The sequence below is a fragment of the Diorhabda carinulata genome, chromosome 6, assembly GCF_026250575.1.
Source record: "Diorhabda carinulata isolate Delta chromosome 6, icDioCari1.1, whole genome shotgun sequence".
Lineage (NCBI taxonomy): Eukaryota > Metazoa > Arthropoda > Insecta > Coleoptera > Chrysomelidae > Diorhabda > Diorhabda carinulata.
This window is the reverse complement of record NC_079465.1, coordinates 11393444-11413590: the sequence shown is the minus strand read 5'-3', so window position 1 is coordinate 11413590 and position 20147 is coordinate 11393444. Positions and strand designations below refer to the sequence as shown.

General features: G+C 31.7%; 2 protein-coding genes across 2 annotated transcripts in view; both read left to right on the top strand.

Annotated features, from left to right (window-relative positions):
* LOC130895024 (uncharacterized) overlaps window positions 1-20147 on the top strand; it is a 721573-nt gene that overhangs the window by 565511 nt on the left and 135915 nt on the right. The window lies entirely within an intron of this gene.
* Window positions 3320-20147, top strand: part of LOC130895031 (uncharacterized) — a 42210-nt gene continuing 25382 nt past the window's right edge. The window contains exons 1-2 of the mRNA XM_057802142.1: window positions 3320-3481; window positions 14566-14806. Coding sequence (XP_057658125.1) covers window positions 3473-3481; window positions 14566-14806 — 250 coding nt within the window. The 5' untranslated portion in view covers window positions 3320-3472. The remainder of the gene's footprint in view (window positions 3482-14565; window positions 14807-20147) is intronic.

The window sequence follows — 20147 nt, the reverse complement described above, 5'->3', positions numbered from 1 at the left end:
AAACTCCATTGCTATTTTTTAACTCAGTATGCCATAAAACGTAACAAATGTGTATAGATAATAAAAATCAAAGAAAATAGACGCATCATCCGAAATATATCCGTGAAAGCTGGATGACACGTGGATCCCATTTTTGGCAAGTATTTCAATAGGTACGTTGAGGTGAGCTTGTTAGACTTCGCAGATCCTCACAATATATACTAAAATCATAGTTTTCCAGTCTCACTGCAATAAATTCTCCGCAAATATATCAAGTTGAGTCAATATTTTGTTTACAAACTCCATAAATCAGTATAGGTTGATACAGGTCATAAATATGTAAAACGCGTTCTGACTTTGTAATACATAACATACAGTTATGCATGTACATAATACTGATGCAAAAATACTGCCCCCTTCATCTTACTTCTTTTTCAAAGCGATATTTCGCAACCAAATTTTCACCACGGAAAAATCCAAACCAAGTAGGCATTAGTTGCAGCATCTTTATCTTTATCGCAAACCGCATAAATTTCTTTGAATGTTTGCGATGCGTGTGAAAAATCAATAAATCGTATATTTCTTCAAAAACTCCACTCGTTTTTTAACGATTATTACTTTTAACAAAAATACTGAGTAACAAAACTCTTTTTACAAAAATTTAATATCTGATGCCACCTGTGAGGCGTACCACCACAAACGCCATCTATTGTGCAATAACTTTATAAATGATCATTATATATAAATAAGAGTAAAAATACGCTTCAAAAGTTAATCATACTAAAAGTTACCATCTAATACATAGTATAAAAATAAAATAGATGACGAGAAAATTGTCTGTTCATTGTTTATGTCCAATATTAATTATAATTTTCCCTATTCCGTTTTCCTGGCTACATCTACAAAATGAACTAGTTCTTCCTAATGCACCCAATAAGGAAAAATTAGATAAAATTTTAAATGAATCTGATTGTTTAAAGTGGGTACAAATTGATTCCAAAAATTCCATACAAGCCGCTCCTTCTTTATGCCAAAGCAAAATATGAAAAAAATTAGAATGAGATCAGTTTGAACCATAATATCCCATATTTCAGTTGACCGTTCTTCAACAATGAAAACATCTTTTTTCCTCCTGTACCTGTAACTTATCTAAGTCCATGCAGGTTTCCATTAGATTATTATTAGATATCTTATGAAAATCGTACAGAAAGCAGAATGTTGAATGGCACTCGAATAATGTTAATCTTTCATTTACCAAGGAAATCACGTGACCAAAAATTGCAAAATACGAAACAGTTTTAAACGGAATTAGAAACAGGTTCATCATCGTCTTCGTAACAAAATAAACGGGCCTTTTTCCTAAGCTCTCAAATATGAAATTTAGGACCAGTAACTCAATCTCTAGCGAGTGTCAATCAATATTGTAAAATTATCGTCAGATCAATGGAATTCCAAATATTTATTAAGATTATCTAAAACTTGAATTCTTTCCACGATATTCAATCTAGGATTTTCAAGCATTTCACTTAAGATATGAATTTTTGTTAGTAAATCATACCACTTCAAAACTTATAACAAAAATTCAAATGTTTCTAGTGTTATAATGAGGAATTTAGCAGCCCTTTAGATTTTTAATAAAGGCATTTAATGCAGTAAAAATGTTTTTTTCCGTCTTGTTCTAGAGGTCTAATAGCATTAATACGACTTTCTCACTGTGTTTTACTCAACTGTTTCAAAGTTAATGCTTTTTTAGCACCGTACACGGCACATATAATGATCTAAGATTGACATTAATAATCCGCTTCTGAAGCCCTTCATTTTTTCCTTTCATGTTTCATCCATCATCGTAGCCCTCACCCTATATGTCTTCAACTTCGAGCTGCAGACTAGGTATTAGCTTCTTTCCTAATAAAAAAATCCCATAGGCCTTCTCCAAAGGTATTATTTTGTTGGAAAAAAATCTAAAATATCTACCAAAAGAATTACAGCATAATATTTGGTTTCGAAATAATGCGTGTTATCATAAAATTCGGCTGAAATATGGATATAATGTTGAAAATGCTGTCCTAAGAAGTTTAGAATATGGGATTTGTTAGCCTTACATTTATTGAAATTATTTCGATATTCCGAAATAACTAGATCAAATTTGGACAAAATCTCCACTTAAAAAGAAAGTGATCTCCCTCCTTTTTTTGTATACTCATCGTAGGAAAATATGCAGATGCCGCATCTCTTTAACTTTGCGGAGTATTGAGATATAAATCTACAAAGGACCCGCGTGTCGTCATGAATGAACCGATAATCAAAAAAGCCTTTAAATATTGACGTCTCTGGACGAATTTTGCTATAAAATGAGGAATGTTTTGTAAATATCAGACAATAATGGACCATCCTATTTTACCCTACACTGTTTCTTAAGCTATGCTGTCCGAAAAATAGGACTTGCGTATTTTGATTTTCCAATAACTACTTAAAAATTAGCATATTTATTCGAAATTATTTTATATTATTTGATTATAATTGATCTTCTATTGATAAGCAAAATTTCAAATTAATCCAGAGTTTTGAAGTGTTAGAAAATCAAGACCAAAAATTTCGTTATGCATATATAAACAAGTACATACACTAGAAACTATTAAAAACGTGCCAATGAGCCATATGTCATCAAAATCTCTTTACCAGCTCTGATTTCATTCACAAGTATGTAGTAGCACCTCATTTTACAGTAATTGTGAAATTTTCTGGAATGCAGAGGTCTATTTGAATTTATATTATAAATAAAGAAGCTAGACTCCGACCTTTTTCGTAAATATATCTTTCTCTTTAAGAACTTTTTTTCAAAATTTCTTAATTGTTTACACTTTTTCAACTATTTGTGAAGAAATATATATAAATTTTCTCCTCATCTTCCTTTGTTCATATTTTTTGTAATTATTAATGTACTAAAAAATACGTTTGTTAAACATAATTGCGGAAATTTTTCACATTTCCATTTTATAACCTAGACTACGTGTTGTATGTACAAATAACGCAGAATTAATTTTCAATTATTATTTAAATACAAATTATTATTGAAAAACCCAACTGTGAATATCCACTCGACCATTTACGGTTGGGTTCCAATTATCACTGTGGTTTGTTATTGGCGTCGTTAAATAATGAAACTTACTCATAATAACAAGACAAGAATTCAGAAAATACTTAATAAAAATTACTTCGCTTCACTTCATTTCCTTTTTAAATACATTTAATTAACGTAACCAATAAAAATAAATATTCAATCTTTCGTAAATGATTTTTTGTGTTATCCCTCGTAATAACGCTCATTAATTATTTGGAGAACCGTTCTAGCGAAACATGTGCAACACCAAATGAGACTTTCACTCGATACTTGATGTCAGTACAAAACAACACATACACCTCGTACGGTTGTGGTTTTTGAAGGTTCTAAAAACGATTTTATCCATCGTTCTTCGTGTTTAACGATTCAAAGATGAAATCGGTAAGTAATTACATTCATTAAAATTGTGTAACTGTCTAGAGATTTGTTATTAGTTCTATAGTTTAGTCTGACTGAGGGTACATAAAAAAACTGGTTGAATCAAATCATGATTAATTTTATTAATTTGACTACTTTCATTAGTTGAATTTAGTGGAACCTTAACCTCAATTATACGTTGTAGCAGAAGACTATAATGCGTAATAGTTTTATTTTAAAAGTTATTATCATCCATTCGACCTTTTTGGTTGTTTTTATATAATCAATTAAAAGTTGAAAAGTGCACGAGAAGAAGTTCTAAATAGTTTATCAATCTTATAAGACGTATAAAAAACGTGCTGTCTTAACTTCTATTTTATTTTCCTCCATAGGCCGCCAACTTTTATTAAAACACTTCGGAAATTGTTTTCAGATTTATAACAGAGTTACTCGTCAGGTCTATTCTAAAGTATTGTTGACTGAATTTATTTAGTTCTTATCGTTCCGACAAGATATTTGGTCTGACTCAAATGAACATTACACTTATACTTCTGATGAAATATTATACAGACTGATAAACAAAAAACACATATTTACTTATTTTAATACAAATGGTGCTCCGAAGCGGACTTTTGAGTTTCTAAAACAGAAAAATGTCACAGATATCCAAATATAGCGAATACGGTGGCTGATCGATGACTCTCGTTTTGTGTTTAGACAAAAAGTCAGTCATAATCATGTTGAAATGCGACGGCGGATTATCGGGGAAAAATCCATGAATTTTCTACCCGCAAATCCGGTCGTTTACGAAGAATTGATTCAAGTAGATTCCTCAAAACAGTCAAACATTTTTCTTTATTAATGGTTTGACACTCTGAAATGAGCTTATGATGAACCACACCATGATGAGTATCATCTTTCTTTTCGACCAAATTCGACGGGTATTTTTCGTTTTGGGCTCCTTTTTGGAGCTATTCTCTAGATTGTTGAGCAATTTCCACGTCATATTATAAACCCAAGCTAAGTCACCAGTAATGATACGTTTCATGATTGTAGGTTTCTCAGCTACGCTGTCAAGCATCTTCTTTGAGACCTCTATTCGTTTTTTTGCAAGATTTACGTCGTGTCAATCTTTAAGAGATGTTAGAATCCTCTGCTATTTCTCGGTGGCTGACATCGATTTTCAAGCTTAAATTTTTTGGTGTTATCATCGTTATCAAAGGTAGTAGACTCCCCGAAATACTTTTGCAACATTCTTAATTGAGGATCAATACAGCTGTGCTTTTTGATATAAATTCATGAGAACTCAGGATCTATGATGTATTACATTATATCTGAGAAAAGTTTTTACTCGGTTTAAATCTCTAAGTATCTGTTTTGAAACTATGTTTATAGTGACGACTTTTACATTTATAGAGGGTGGCTCATAAATCGGTTAACTTTGTTTATTAAAAAATCATACAGAAAGAAAACGTTAATATTCGAAGAATAGTCCACTGCAGTCTTTAGTTTTAACGTTCAGTAAGCACTTAAACCTTGTCAACCCTGAATGGTCACCCTATGTGAAAATGACCCCAGGCAGTTTTTGAATTGAGGGTTTGAAAAATAAATTTCTATTCGAAACATGTTGTTGTCTGATGGTAGTACAATGAACCCTAACAGTTTTTGGAAGCAATCATGGCATCAGTGCGTTTGTAGCTCTTAATGTGCACAGACGATGTTTTTTGCTGGGGTAATTTTGACCGAGTGTGACCACAGTGTTGCAAAAGTGATCAAAAAAGTGTTTGTCAACCTATTAGTTTTCATTACTAGAGTGTGATTTAAAACGTAAGTATACGTTTACGAGCTGATAAATTTTTTTGTTTGTTCCTAAAGTAGTTTTATGATCAAATTGTATGATTTACTATAGATGGCATACAATTTACGATCACTGTCAATCGCCGACTCTTTACAAAAGGAAACCATTGATGGAACTGATTCAGAATCTGACGATCATGTTTCGGAGGAGTTGGGGCAGTCTGACTAATATCAAGTTGAGTCCGAATCCTATGGTGAAACTGATAAAGATATGGAACAAGATTGGGAACACGCGTCATTATCACAGCGCCTGTTAGCTTCTAATGCTCGAGAGCGTCTAATAAGTAAGCTAAAGGGAAAGGATGGCTTCGTTTGGGTTACCAATATTCCACAGAGTCAGTCAAGTAACTGCGATAAAATTGGAAATTCTCATCCGTAGAATACGTTATTAATAAATCATAGTATTGGCTTTCACTTTTTTTATTTTTTTTTTTGTTAGGTCGGCTCAGTGATACACATCGTGATTATGTTCCTGGACCTGCTGGTCCAGCTGAACATTTTGAAACAATTGAGCAATTTTGGCAAGGTTTGTTTTCTAGCGATATCATTAAAATCATTGTGGAACATACTAACACACAAATTGATAACCGTTGTGCCGAAATGATGGCGTTAGATAGAGAGACACAAACATATCATCATTACATAGATGAAAAAGAAATGTGAGCTTTTATAGCGATATTATATTGTATCAGTGCTTGGAAGTCGAATGGCGTGAATACTCATGATTTATGGAGTTATCACAATGGTATCAACTTTTTCAGATTTGTAATGCCGAGAGCGCGCTTCATGTTTTTGTTATCAAGCTTGAGATTCGATGATAAGAAAACAAAAAACAAAGTCCATCGATTTTCGCCTATTCGCACAATATGGAATACGTTTATCAAGAACTGTACGAACTGTTATCAACCAAGTCGCAATTGCAATTTAGATGAAATTTTGCTCGGATGTCGTGGTCGGTGCAAATTTCGAATGTATATCAAACAAAGCCAGATAAATATGGCTTGAAAATGTTCGCTCTGAATGATTCTACCCCATCGTATTTAATGTACGCACTCTCTTATCTAGGCAAAATTCCATTGAGTGATAGACTGGAAAACCTACAACCAAACTAAAGGAGGCACTGATTGCTTCGATTGGCTCTGCCATTCGCATATGTTTTTCTTTAGTATGCTTGACATGGTAAGTGTTAACGCACGTATTCTACTAAAATGTAAATTGGTAAATAATCTTATTAACAAATCGATATCAGCTAAAGCGTGCTTGAACAAATTGGTTATCCACCTCGTTACGCCGTATTTGGTACGTCGTTCCACGGAGCCTACGCTTCGAAATAATTTACGAGCCGGAATCAATATCATTTTGAACAAAGATGTTCAGGTGTGTGATGAAAAGAGAGTCGAGTTGCCGACCAGGAAAAGATGCGTTTTTTTCAAACGGGGAACAGAGAGGAAGACCAAGTCTTGTGTGCGATGAACATCGAGCATATATATTATATATGCACTGATTGTGCCGGTCACGAATAATTTTTCAGTTCAAAATGTATTTTCTACTTTTTTTGATAATATAATACGAATAATTTTTCAGTTTGAAGAACTTTTAATACTTTATTTCACACCTCAAAGCCACGTTGCAAAACTATTTTTTTCTTGAAACTATACTCATCGAGTACAACCCTGAATTTTTTCTAACTTATCCTTAAAATTGAAATTTTAAGAATTTTTTTTGTAAAAAGTCACAATTTGCGAAAAAAGTTTTTATTTTAATTTTTGGATGTTAACAAATTTTTTGTTTTCCCGCAAGATTTGATTCGATACATTAAAAAGAACGCAATTAACAGCTGTTTTTATGCGTCGGGTGATTTTGATCCCATGTGACCAATACGTTATTTTTAGGAGGTGTGACCACTAAGGGTTAAAACCATTGTTTGGGTTCAGATGCAAAAAGTTATCCCATTGCATTTCCAGCATCTTCGTAGGAATAACATTTTTTCCACTCAAGTATTCCTCCATGGATCTGAATAAATACTTATCTGATGGTGCAAGGTCCAAACTTAAACTGAATGTGGAAGGAGTTCAAACCAAAGTTATTAAATCTCTTTCCGCATGAATTTCGCAGTGGGTCATTTATCATTGATAATTTCCAAAATATAAAATAATTTTGAAATATAGAAAACCTTCATAATTCCACAACAAAAATTTCCACTCGAATCAACCTCTCATGGCGACAGGTTCTGGTAATTGTCCTTTGTCTAATCACCAATTTTCCATGTTCGGGTTGCTTAGGTAAATTCATTTTTCATCTCAAATAGACGTTTCGCTTGAATCTTGGTTAATTCCTGTGGCACTATTCGACAACTTAAATAGATCTTACCTAATGATTTGAAATAGCGATTTATGGTATCTTTAGAAGTTCGAAAGGATTCCTTTAACCGGCGATTTCTGGCTCTAGGTTATTTCTTTTACTATTTCCCTTGTGTAACTTCAATATTTCCCCGCAGGACCTGAGCGCGAACTGTCAAATTAAACAAACAAATTAAGTATAAGTGCACGGATTTGGTGATGATAAAGGTAAGAAATTGACCAATCAGATCTGATATTCCGATATGCAGTGACCGAAGTTATCGCTACTGGTGTCAGGCAAAGCGAATGGCTGAATTGAACACGTTACGCATAATCAGAGATTTGGTATTTTGTTTTCGAAGTAATTGATTCTTTTTTAAATAAGAAGTATTGATAAAATAATGACAGGACAGAATTTTCTTAATTTTTTATGTATGAATAGACATTGAATTTGATGGTACACTTGCACAAGTACACTTATTGAGGAACCGCTGCTGTGTATTTCATATATTTAATAGAATTTTTTGACTCTTTTTGAAGCTTTCAATAAAAAGTTGTTATTCAGTTGTATGACAAGAAATTTCTTCAAATAAAACTTCCACATCCTGAAAATTAACAGCAGAGTTCATTTTTCTTGTTACATAATCGATTAAATGTTGTAAAGTACACGAGAAGAAGTTCTAAATAGTTTATCAATCTCAAGACGTATAAAAAACGTGTTAGCTTAACTTCTATTCTATTTTTCTCCTTCGCCCGCTAACTTTTATCAAAACTGCTCTGTTTAGAAATTGTTTTCAGACGTTTTGTTCCTAAAATAATGTTTGCTAAATTTCTTTACATTCTTCCATAGTTTATTCTAAGATGTTTAGTCTGAATTCCTAATAACATAAATTGCTAATATTTCAATTTCTGCTAGGTTTGCAATAAGAATTTCAAATAAAACTTCAGATTAGGAAATCTGTAAATCGATTAGAAGAATACTCCAAAATAACTTATAAAAATATTTTTTTCATGTTATGTATTTTGAGTTTATCTCTGTTTACACAGAATATCGTTTCATTTATTTGGACAAAATTATTTTCCGTTTTTTTACATCTTTATCGGCCAATTAAGTAATGTAATTTATTAATTAAGAATTGTCGGGAAAATAAGTGGAAAATAAAAGCCAATCTTTATTTGATTCGAAAAACAATTAACATGTTTTATACCGAATAAATACAAATATACAATCATTATAATGTAAATTTTATTGGACGACAAAACATCATAGATGATGGTCGAGGATTCTGCAAAATGATTTTGGTACTGCTAACTAATCTAATAGGAACAAAGGAAAATACAATTAGAAATTCATCCCATTTACTTATAAGAGTGAAAGACAAATCCGTAGCTACATTATTTATTTTTTTGAGCGTCTACTAAGAGTGCAACTGTTTTATCCAACATGGCTTGGAGTTTGATTTAAGCAATATATTCCTGCCTTTATAGTTCACTTCCTAGTCTGCCTATATGCGTGCGTTGTTGACGTAGAGTCTATGTAATCGCTATTGCCTCATTCCCATTCAATTGCCTAGCATTCTCCTAGGAACCAAACTTCCTAATGGAAGAAGTAGCAGCTACTGGGCATTCATTTATGTTTTTAATTGCTTTAGCAATGTTCCTTTTTCCTTCTGCATGCGCTGCTACTTCTGAAACAGTTACCAACCTCGCAACACTACACGATTAAACAAGGTCCGCAACTATACATTTTATATAATGCAATTTTTCCACGGTCTTCCTACAATAGTGGAACCTCGAAATAATATCCAATTTTCGTTACTTGACTTTCCTTTCAGATTTGGTAGTAAGGTTTTTACAATTAAATTTCGATGAAAGGAAATTTAAGAGTTTTTATCTCTCTTTGGATACTTTAACCATTCTTCAAAAAAGTCCTTTTCCGAAAGAAAGTACTCTAATGTTATATTCGAGTGTGTGGCCTATAATATTCAATATATTATAGGCCACATATATATAATAATTCAAGTCATTACTATTTCTTCAAAATAGTATTACCAGCATAATAATATCCATCTTCAAAAATTCATTCATATAAAATTAGAAAGTCTATGATTTGTCTGTTAGAAATGATATCTGGAATTCAACTGTTATTCAATTTCGATTTTGATACATAACATTGGACCTTGCTAGTCACTAGGTGGACTGCTTAGGACATAAACAAAAATGTAGTGCCATGTTTTGGAGTATTGTTTACATCATTCCAATACCAAATATTGTGAACACGAGGAAGAATTTTTCATTATTAGTTTCATTTTTTGATCAAACTATTCTAGGGCGATTTTTAGTTGGACCAGATATTTTAAGAATTTATTTATTTTAAGAGTTTATTCTTTCCTGTTAGCATAAATGAATTTTAAAAGTACCTCAATACATTAAACACCGTTGAATAATGACAATGAGAAATGATTTAGGACATTTGAGTACAATTTTTAACAAAAACCTACAAAACCTACTACACTTTTGTCATCAACAATTTTTTAAAAATTTAATCTCTTTTTAATAACTATTAATAGGAGAATTATTGTCTTGATTATTGTTTTTTAAACGGTATAATCTGTGTGTTTCTAATTCCAGAATGATTAAGAAACATTTAATTTTTTTCCGCTAACAAACCGAAAGATTAGCAAGTTACGTTACTTCAAGAACACACAGTCATCGATAAAAAGTACGTGAGACAACTAAGGAAGTAAATATTTCAACCCGAAAGTTAAGGCCATAGTGTTTTGATATTTTCAATTGATCTTTAAAAAAAAGGTAAACGACATAAATGGCCAATATTATGCGGATTTGCTGACACATATTGATGCCGAACGCAATTGGACTTCATCACAATAATACGCCTGCCCATTCGTCCGTAATTGTTGAAGATAAAGTAGCCGAATTCACCTAATTTGCTTTTCTGCGATTATTTTCTCTTTCCGAACTCAAATAAATGGCTGCACAATATTTTAGACAAATAAAGAGGGGATTGCAGAGACAAGCACGCTAAACATGGTATTCATTATTAATCAAGAGTAAAGAATATAGAAACTGAATTCATTTGATGCTTCCAAAATAAATATCGTTTATTCACGTCTCGAAAAAATAGATTCGGTAGAAAAATTTTCTCTTTTAAAAAATGCGTTCTAGTTCTAGTTAAAATTTTCTTATGTTAGTTGCTGATTTTAGTCAACTAGTAATACATTTTCTGACATTTTTAATATATTTTTCTCATCGCACCCATTTTTATATGCAATGCCAACATTTTCATGAGATACCTGTGATTTTGGGGCAACAGTTCCATTACTTCGACCTGTTTCATCGTTTATAACTTTTATTACTAATACTATGCCTCTAAACTAACTTAGAGTTTATTTCCTCTTCTGCTGCAACCCAGGAGCTGGATTGCCTCAAAGTTAGAGTGGTGGAGGAATGGCTCCCCTCAACATTTCAACAGCTCCACTCAAGTCTATATTAATGTCACCGTGTCGGGAGTCCCAAGAAGGTATAACTATATTGCTAAAAAGTTCTGAAATTAAGTTGGTGATTTTTCTCTATACGCACTCAGGTTATCTTATATAGATCGGATAAGCAGGTATATCTTAAACATTAACCATGAATGTAGTTTTGAGCCGATATTAGAAAATCTGAAATCCAACCAGAGAAGGCCAGCTTATAATTTTCTTGCAAGGAATTCTATTGCGCCAGAATTCTCGCGTTGCAGTATGAAAATCCTGAATGAAAATTGTAATAGTTTTCAAACAAAGTACATTTTCATTTGTCGGGCCATATGAATCGTTACACAAAATGATTTCTAGGCATTGTTAGACCCTATGTGGCTATGAAGTCCTTTTACATAGTGCAAAGGTCTCGTGTGCAAATTCTGGACGGAATCATTGGTCCGTATTTTATCGAAGAGAATTGTATTTCGAGAACAATTTACTTTAGCAAATTCATCTTCTGATATACTGGCTAAAAATGCCGTTTTCAGTCGAGCACCACAAATCAATGATTAATTAAAGGATGCCGTCAGTGCTTTCTTCTATCTTATTCCATAACAAGAAATTTGGAAGTCTGTCTTGAACGAGAAGGTGTAGAAAAGTTTCAGATTATTTTCAATATTTGGAATGGAAATGAAAATAGATATTGTGCTAACCATTCTTAGCGGCAAAGCATAACACTTAAAAAAACAGAGTTTGTATTTCAAAATATAAGATATATACTGAAAGTTACTCTATAATCCACAAATCACGATATTGTAATTTGTTCTATCAAAGTAATGGCACAATTAAATTTCATTAATGTCACTAGAAATAATATGGCAAAAACAATCTATAAAACATACTTAAGACCAATTTTTACATATGTAACGGAAACAAAATAATGAGAATTACTGAAATCGAAACGCCAAGAAAAATTAAGAAAGTAAGTCTTAGAGATAAAATAAGAAGTCAGTATATTGGAAAAGAACTAGGAATTCAGTATGTATTAAGATGAGTTAGGGAACGTAAACGAGGGCATCATGCCTAAAAGCACCAAAAATATATGAACAGATGTGCAAAAAACCAGAAATCAAGCATATGGAGACTACTAGTAATCCACCAGATTATATGTGAGCTAATGCTGAGCGTCTTAAGAAGAGCTCAGGAGGAGGCTAGATATTGACTGTCTCTAAGTAGTATAAAGTATGTTGATATACAAATAATCAAATTTTTGATATTAATGCAATGAGTAAAAATTTGGGAATTTCTAATATTATTGTAGGTAATTAGTTTGAAATAATGTCAATACCCATATTTCCTTACTTACGTTGAATTTAGATAAATCGGTTTTTAACAGTTTCATGATAATTCTTTAATTAATTTTAAAATAGCAACGGAATGTTAATGATCACTTATGCTGAAATAAAATAAAAGTCAGAAGTAACAAATTGTAAATCGACTATCCGAACAGAAATCACTACCAACATAATACTCACTTTCCCTTTATGTCTATTCATTCAATTTATCCCGAATCTACTGCTTCAATCCAAAAGTTCGAAATTAATTACACCTAATGAGATTGGCGTAAACCATCTATAAAATGGGTAGTTTATGTTCTAATCTCCAAACATAAACTGCAACCTTTTTCTGTCTTCACCAAAAGTATATATGATTGTACTTATAAAATCCTTTGTTCTTGAGTACTTGCCACCTGTGCACAACAAGAATGAATGAATGATCATAGAAGATATTTTGAGGGAGAAGTTGTCCACTGTCAACTCTCCGTATTTTTTAAATGTTTATAGATCTAGTAAATCAGATGGTCGTTTTCTCTTTGGTCTTCTGCTTAATGGTAGTGGTTCGAGTAACTGGTTGACTGGGTAGTTTTCGATAATAGCTTATGTTCAGAATTGGAGGTAGAGCTAAAAATCCACCTATAAAATAGTTTATACCTTATGTCCTTAACGATTGACAAAAATATTCAATTGTTTTTATTTTCCAAAGCAACCAGTTTATCGAACCATTACCAGTACGCAGAAGATCAAAGAGATACGACCATTTGATTTACTAGATCTATAAACATTAAAAAACTACAGAGAGTTGTCAGCGGACAACTTCTCTCTCAAAACATCTTCTATGATGATATTTACTTATTGCTTGCTAAAAAAGCAGATCATAAATTAGCTTCAGAATAAAAAAAACCATATCAGAAGTCTGGATCATTCTTGTTAAGTGTACAAAGCTGGAATATTTTGCAATATTTAACGGTTGCCAAAATATAGGGTTGAATAAAAGTTGAATGAAGAAAAAAGGAGGCATAGGTAGAGGGCTGGAACTATAGATAGATGAAACCGTAGAACCACATCGAAAGTGGGCTTAATGTAACATAACATAACATAACGAAAAAAAAGCAGTTATAAAATTAACAACAACTCAGATTTCTATTTATCAAAAATAAAAACTGGGACTTATCTATAGAAAGCCGGCATGGTTGCAGCCCTCAACTGAGCTCCAAGTTGTTGGCGTTGAATTTGGTGTGTTGATGGTGGTGGTGCACTGGTTGGGTCCTTGATGGTATTCAAACTCCAACCTGGCAGCTGTAGAACAATGAATATTAAGAATATCACCACAAATTAAACTAAATTTACTTGATTTTAACGTTGATTCGAACGTTAGAATATATAAATCAGAAGTGACTACTGTGCCACGATAAGTGAACTAGAGAATATTAAATTAGTCGAAGTTACATACTTAAGATTAAGCCTAACGATTTCAAAATTTTGATTGTGTTATGTCTATTCATACTCTTTCTCAATCTCATCTTCTTGACTCTTTATAGCCTTTTACTACTACAGACCTCATTTTCGATTTTTTTTCATATCGATTCGTGTCTATTCACGTCTCTTTCTATCCGGATACTTGCTCCTCCTATTCCTACTAATGTCAACTAGTCTTAAATTTGCTGTATCATTTCCTATCTCATCTCTCTAGGTCTTTCTCGCACTGACACGTCTCCTCAGTTATACTACAATTCGTTACGTTTCTTTTCTAATTCATTCTGTTGCTCTTTCCTTTATGTGTTTTATTTTTTTCGTACCCTAGTTTTTGTTTTCACTTCGTCTCCTCTCTAGTGTCACATATTTAGCTTCAATATTATTCTTATTATCTTTCTTTTGACTATTTCCAGTTCTTTCTATTGTGTTCATCACTGTGATTTTATCGTAATCTATCAACGAATTTCTCTATACTGCTCTAAATGTATGGTATTGTGTTATCAATTTCCAAAATATTCATAGATTCGAAACAATCTTATTAAGGATTAAAGTAACCACAGCCTTATATTGCCATCATATATTATTCCTCATTCTATTTATTTATTTTTTTTTTTTTTCAGTTAATATTTTTAACATTTGCTCTTTTATCCGACATCCGAGCTGATGATGAATATTTATTACCGTCAAAACAGTACAACCCTGAATACGCAAAAGATCGGTATTTAATACATTTAGACGATGAAAAGTACAGCCAAACACCAGCTCCAAGACCTTATGCTTTTGGATATGCAGCGGGGAGATATCCAGGAGATATAGATAGAACACATTCGGAGATATCAGATGGATCTGGAGTTGTTCAAGGTTAGTTTATTCATCCACAAAAATTATATGTGTATGATTTCAGAATTTTATTTTCTGTTTATATCCACTAACAAATATTGTATATTCTTATAGTAGTTTTCGCAATATATATTATGAATAATTAATATTTTTTCAACTGTTACCTCTTATATAAAATGTACATTTAAGTAGAAAGTGTCCATATACTAGGTACCGCAATACATACCGCAATAAAGCGTTGGTAAGATATGTTAGTTGTAATGCTTTCTTAGGATCTTTCTTGATATCTTGCCTTAACCTGGTGGAAAACGGATTTATATTCTCCATGAGTCCTGTAGTAGTTACCTCTTTCAGAGGAGCAGAGTAGTAGCTTTCCAGATTGTGTTCCGTTTCACTGCCATCTATTGAGAGCCACTAATATTGCTGAATTATTAGAATTTATATCCAATGTCTGTTTTTCTTATGAATAATTTATCGAGATATTACTTATTATGGAGTAGCCGGTTATATGAGATCTCTTATTGCGATCTGTAAACCAATAATATTTTGATTTTCCAGTGATTTCCACTTTAGTTGATTCACTGCTTTTTTGGTTTTTGCCAGTCTGGAAAACCTGGGACTAAATCGATATTCCTAGTTCGCTAGCAATGTAGACACTATTTTTTTTAGAGTGAGCTATGATGGGCAATATTTTTATGAGATAGTAATTTATAGTTTTGATTGATCGAAAGTTTCCTGGTGATGATACTTGCGTCCTTGTTTGCAATTGCCATTCTAAAGGTGCCGTCAGTAATGGTAAGTCTGTATTATGAGGAAAATATTTTATGGCAGATTGCAAATTTGGATACTCGCTCTTCAATTTTCTTTTTTTGTATAATCTACAGTCTTTATCATACACAAATAACAATCATCCAAATACTTTGTGGATTATCACCAAACCGATTTCAACACTAAAACGCATGAAATAAGCCTTTTAAAAACTTGTCTGTTGAAATTTCACCACCACTGCGCGTATGACTCGCTATTTTTTTTGGTTAAAAAATTTTATTTAACTGTACTAAAACATTTTGGGAGAATAAATAATACAGGGTAATTTAATAAGCTCCTCCTAAAATTTACTACCTGTAAATAAAAAAGTATCTAAATAACATATATTAAAAATGTATATTTTTTCTTTTATTTAAAGGTATTAGCATTATAAAAATGATAGTTTGAACTGTGTTACAAAAATGGTGTAGGCCAGTGTCTAGAAAAATTGTATTTACTACTTTCTCTCAAGTTTTATGAGAAACATATTCTAAAACATAAAATTTCCTCATTTTCTTTCATATTACTTGAGAATATATTAGAATATCTTAGACCATATCCATCAACATTTTTTATCTTCAAAAAAATAAGTTATGAAACAATAGGATACTTGCATGGGTTGAGAAAAAAATAGTTTTGGATAGTTTATATACAACTTTTAATATATTTTTTTCAATTCTTTGATCAATATTTATAGAGTAAAAAATTATGGAAAATTCAAGTAGGTAGTTTAAACATTTTAGAAAGACCGCCATATTGCGTGACATAATAGGTGTAAAATAAACACTTAACATATGATACAAAGTAGATACGACAGTTATTCTTTCAGTTGTTTTGAAATAAGCGTTACTATTGAACTTTGATTAATCTGAAAAATGGTATATAAATCGTCATTGTGCAAGGATCTAAAAATATCCTGCGTTTTGACGCTCCTGCGAGATGTAATTATTTTTGTTGCCAGGATCATTTTAATGTAAGTAAGATTCAAATTTCATTTATTTTAATATTTTATAGTAATTAAGTTTATTATGCGTTTAATTTTCAACGTGAGTATGTAATAATGTAAGAACTGAACCTATAAAATATTTATTCACTTTATTCTTATATATAGAAAAATGTTCTTATGTAGTTAAAAATTGGACATTTTTGCGATTTACAATCAAAAATTTAGATATCATTTTTCACTTTTGATTAAAAATTTTACTTTCTGACATTATTTCATATCCAGAACTTATAAAATAGACAAAAAATAAATACTTTTTAAATAATGCGAGTACCCTATATTGTCTGAATATTAGTTTATTCAAAAATTGAATACAGTTTTAAAAACTAAAAAAAATATGACTAAATACAAATGTGTTCTAAAAATGCTCATTTTCTTATATATTTCGAAACAATGAACTACACGAAATAGTACATAATCAATAGCGTTTCAGTTGTATAGTTAGAAAAGAATCAAAAATGTGCTGGCTAATAAGTGAAAGTATTCTACAGAAGGAAGCAGCATGCCTGATTTATCGCGCTCATATTTTAATTATAATCAATAGTGCTACTGGGTTTCATGATAGTTCTTTCTGTTTCATAGTGTGTCTTTCCTGTCTTCTCGACGTCAGTTTTGTGAGAACTTAACAAAAGCCTACGTTTCTTTTATGTATACATCTTACTGCAAACAACATGTAGATCTATATGCGAACTCACCCTTTTGAAACTTCATTTTAGCGTTTATTGCTTTGTACAACAAACTGTTGTCTTGTGATTAAACAAAGACTCAATAAAATTGGGGCTTCTGTAATAGTTATTAACGATTGAAGTGTGACCTTTGGCTAGGTGACGCTTGAGCAAAGTCATTACTATATTACCAGAATTTAAAATATCTGCACCTTCAAATTCGTTGACATTTGTTGTTGCAAGAAAAAAATTGGGAAAAACTGATTGAAACTTGAATTTCTTTTTTAGATAGTTATTAATTATTCATACCTTGGAATCTATTTCTTAGTTATTATTAGGTTAGAGAATATTTTCATCAGTAAAAGAAAGGGCTATAATGTCTCACTGCTCTTTTAATAAAATGCAGGAACCTTTGATAAACCTTTTAAACATATGAGCCTTTGTAAGATACTTAGATTTCGCTAAGCGACTATCGACAAGAATATATTGATGAGGAAGATCAACAGAAGAACTTTCTCTTGCAATGAACCGTACAACAGGCAAGCCAAGAGCATAAGAAAACATCCAAATCTTAATCAGTATTAATAAAACAACAAAAAGAAACTAATAATATAGAGAGAATGTGTTTTTTGTTACAGAGTGTTCCTGGACTGCCAAAAATTTAGGAGTGAGTAGATGACGTGAAAATAATGCTGCGACAAAAAAAAATTCTCAAACGTCCCTTCGTTATAGGCTTTTAAACTTGCGAAATCAGAACTTATATTTAAGTATATTTTCTAAATTATACATCCAAACATTATTAACTTTTAATGGAAGATTACGTATGTCCATGTGTTGTGTTTGCCGGAATATATAATTCTACTATCTCAAGATGAGGGGCGGCTCATAACCCATTTTTATCAATTCACAACTTCTACAGGGACAACCTGTATAATTTAAACATTTATGTTTCGGAGATATGTAGATTTTCAGATCTTTGTACATGCCAAGGAAACCGTTTACCATAAAGATACATTCTGGAGAAAACTGTCATAAATTGTAATTATTCATTGAAAATACTTACAGGAGGTATTGAACCACAATTAAATATCTCTAATTGAACTGCATATTGTCGAACATCGTTTTTCTTGGAAAAGGAAAAAATTGAAATGTAGAAAATTTTGTTGGTTAGTACAACTAATCAAATGAATTCAAAATAAAAACTATAATAAATGTTCGAGGTGGGCACCTTGCACTTCTACACACTTTGAACTTGGAAGAGCACTCCCAGATTCTGTATTACATCGTATCTATAAAAGTTTACTCTATTGATCATTTCGTTCCTTATGTTTATCGCTATTTCATATACCAAGCTTTAAAAATATCCCCAAGAAAAATGAATTATTTCTCCAAGATTTGTTTCATTGTGTTTCAATACCTCCTCCTTTTGGGAATACGTAATGATCGATAGAATAAACTTCCACAGTGACGATGGCAGAATCTTGGAATTCTCTTCTAAGTTCAAAGAAATATCCTCCGTAGACTCCAGAAATATGTAGAAGTGCAAGGGACCCACTTCGAACATTTATTATAATTTTTTTTATTTTTATCTGATAAGTTGTAGACTATACTAGACTACCCAACAGAATTTTTCTACATTTCAATTTTTTACTTATGTAAGTAACATGATGTTCGAAAGTATGCACTCCAATTAGAAATGTTAGATTATGTTGTAATACCTAATGTAAGTACTTTCAATAAATAATTGCAATTTATGATATTTTTCTCCAGAATGTCTCTTTATGGCGAACGGTTTCCTTGGCATGTACAACGATCTAAAAATCTACATATGTGCTAAACCATAAATTTTATCGACTTAAACATACCATTTGATTAAAAAATCGATTGAACAGTCCAATACAGTCCTGTCCTTTTAAAAGTTACGAATTATTTATTCCGTCAAAAACAAAACATGGACGTACGTAATCATTCATTGGAAATTCATATTGGTCGAATGTATAATTTAGAAAATGTACTTAAATATAAGTTTCGATTTCGCAACTTCAAAGGTCAGAAACGAGGGGTGGTATGAGATTGTTTTTGTTATGTTACAACACTATTTTCAGGTCATCTACTCACTAACGAATTATTTGCGTAAAGTTCCGGATCATCCTATATAGGTTGAATTTCAATAATTTAAGTTCAAGACGCAATAGTTTAAATGTAAGTGTTGATGAAACACTCTATATATAAGAACAGACCTAATGTAACATTCGTGCCAACCATTAAATTAGTAACCCTCTGCATTTTCAAATATTAATTTAAATAAAACTTGCTTTCGCCGCATGACAAAGTCTATAATGAAAAAAATTCCACTTTTAGCACTTATTTCCATCGGACAAATCTCATTCGGCTTTAATTTTCAATTAAATTAGACCACTTTTCAAACGACACAGTTGCGTGTTGCGTGCCCACACTTTTATTTATGCTGTAGGTAAATACCAACAATAAACACGTTTGTCTCGGGAGTGTTTTTACTATGGTTGATATTAATCGAAAAACTTAGGAGAGTTGTAGATATTAAGGGAAATAACCCCTCCTTAATATTTACCGAACACACAATTCTCAACTACAGTTGAATGATATATTAGTTTAATTTTCGTTGTTTCTGAAAAGCCAAGTAAATCATGAGGTTGAAAATTATAAGCTTTCAAGCACGATTCAATTTGTATCCATTTGAAAAAAATTAGAATAATTTATGACTAGCATTGGTTTCCGTCGATACTGAATAGAAAAAAATACTACATTTATACTGTCCAAGCTAAGGCGTAGGAGTAATTTAGCTTTATGCATTATTGATACAAGATTGGAAAGATACCAATATACTGGGTGTAACAATAAAATATGT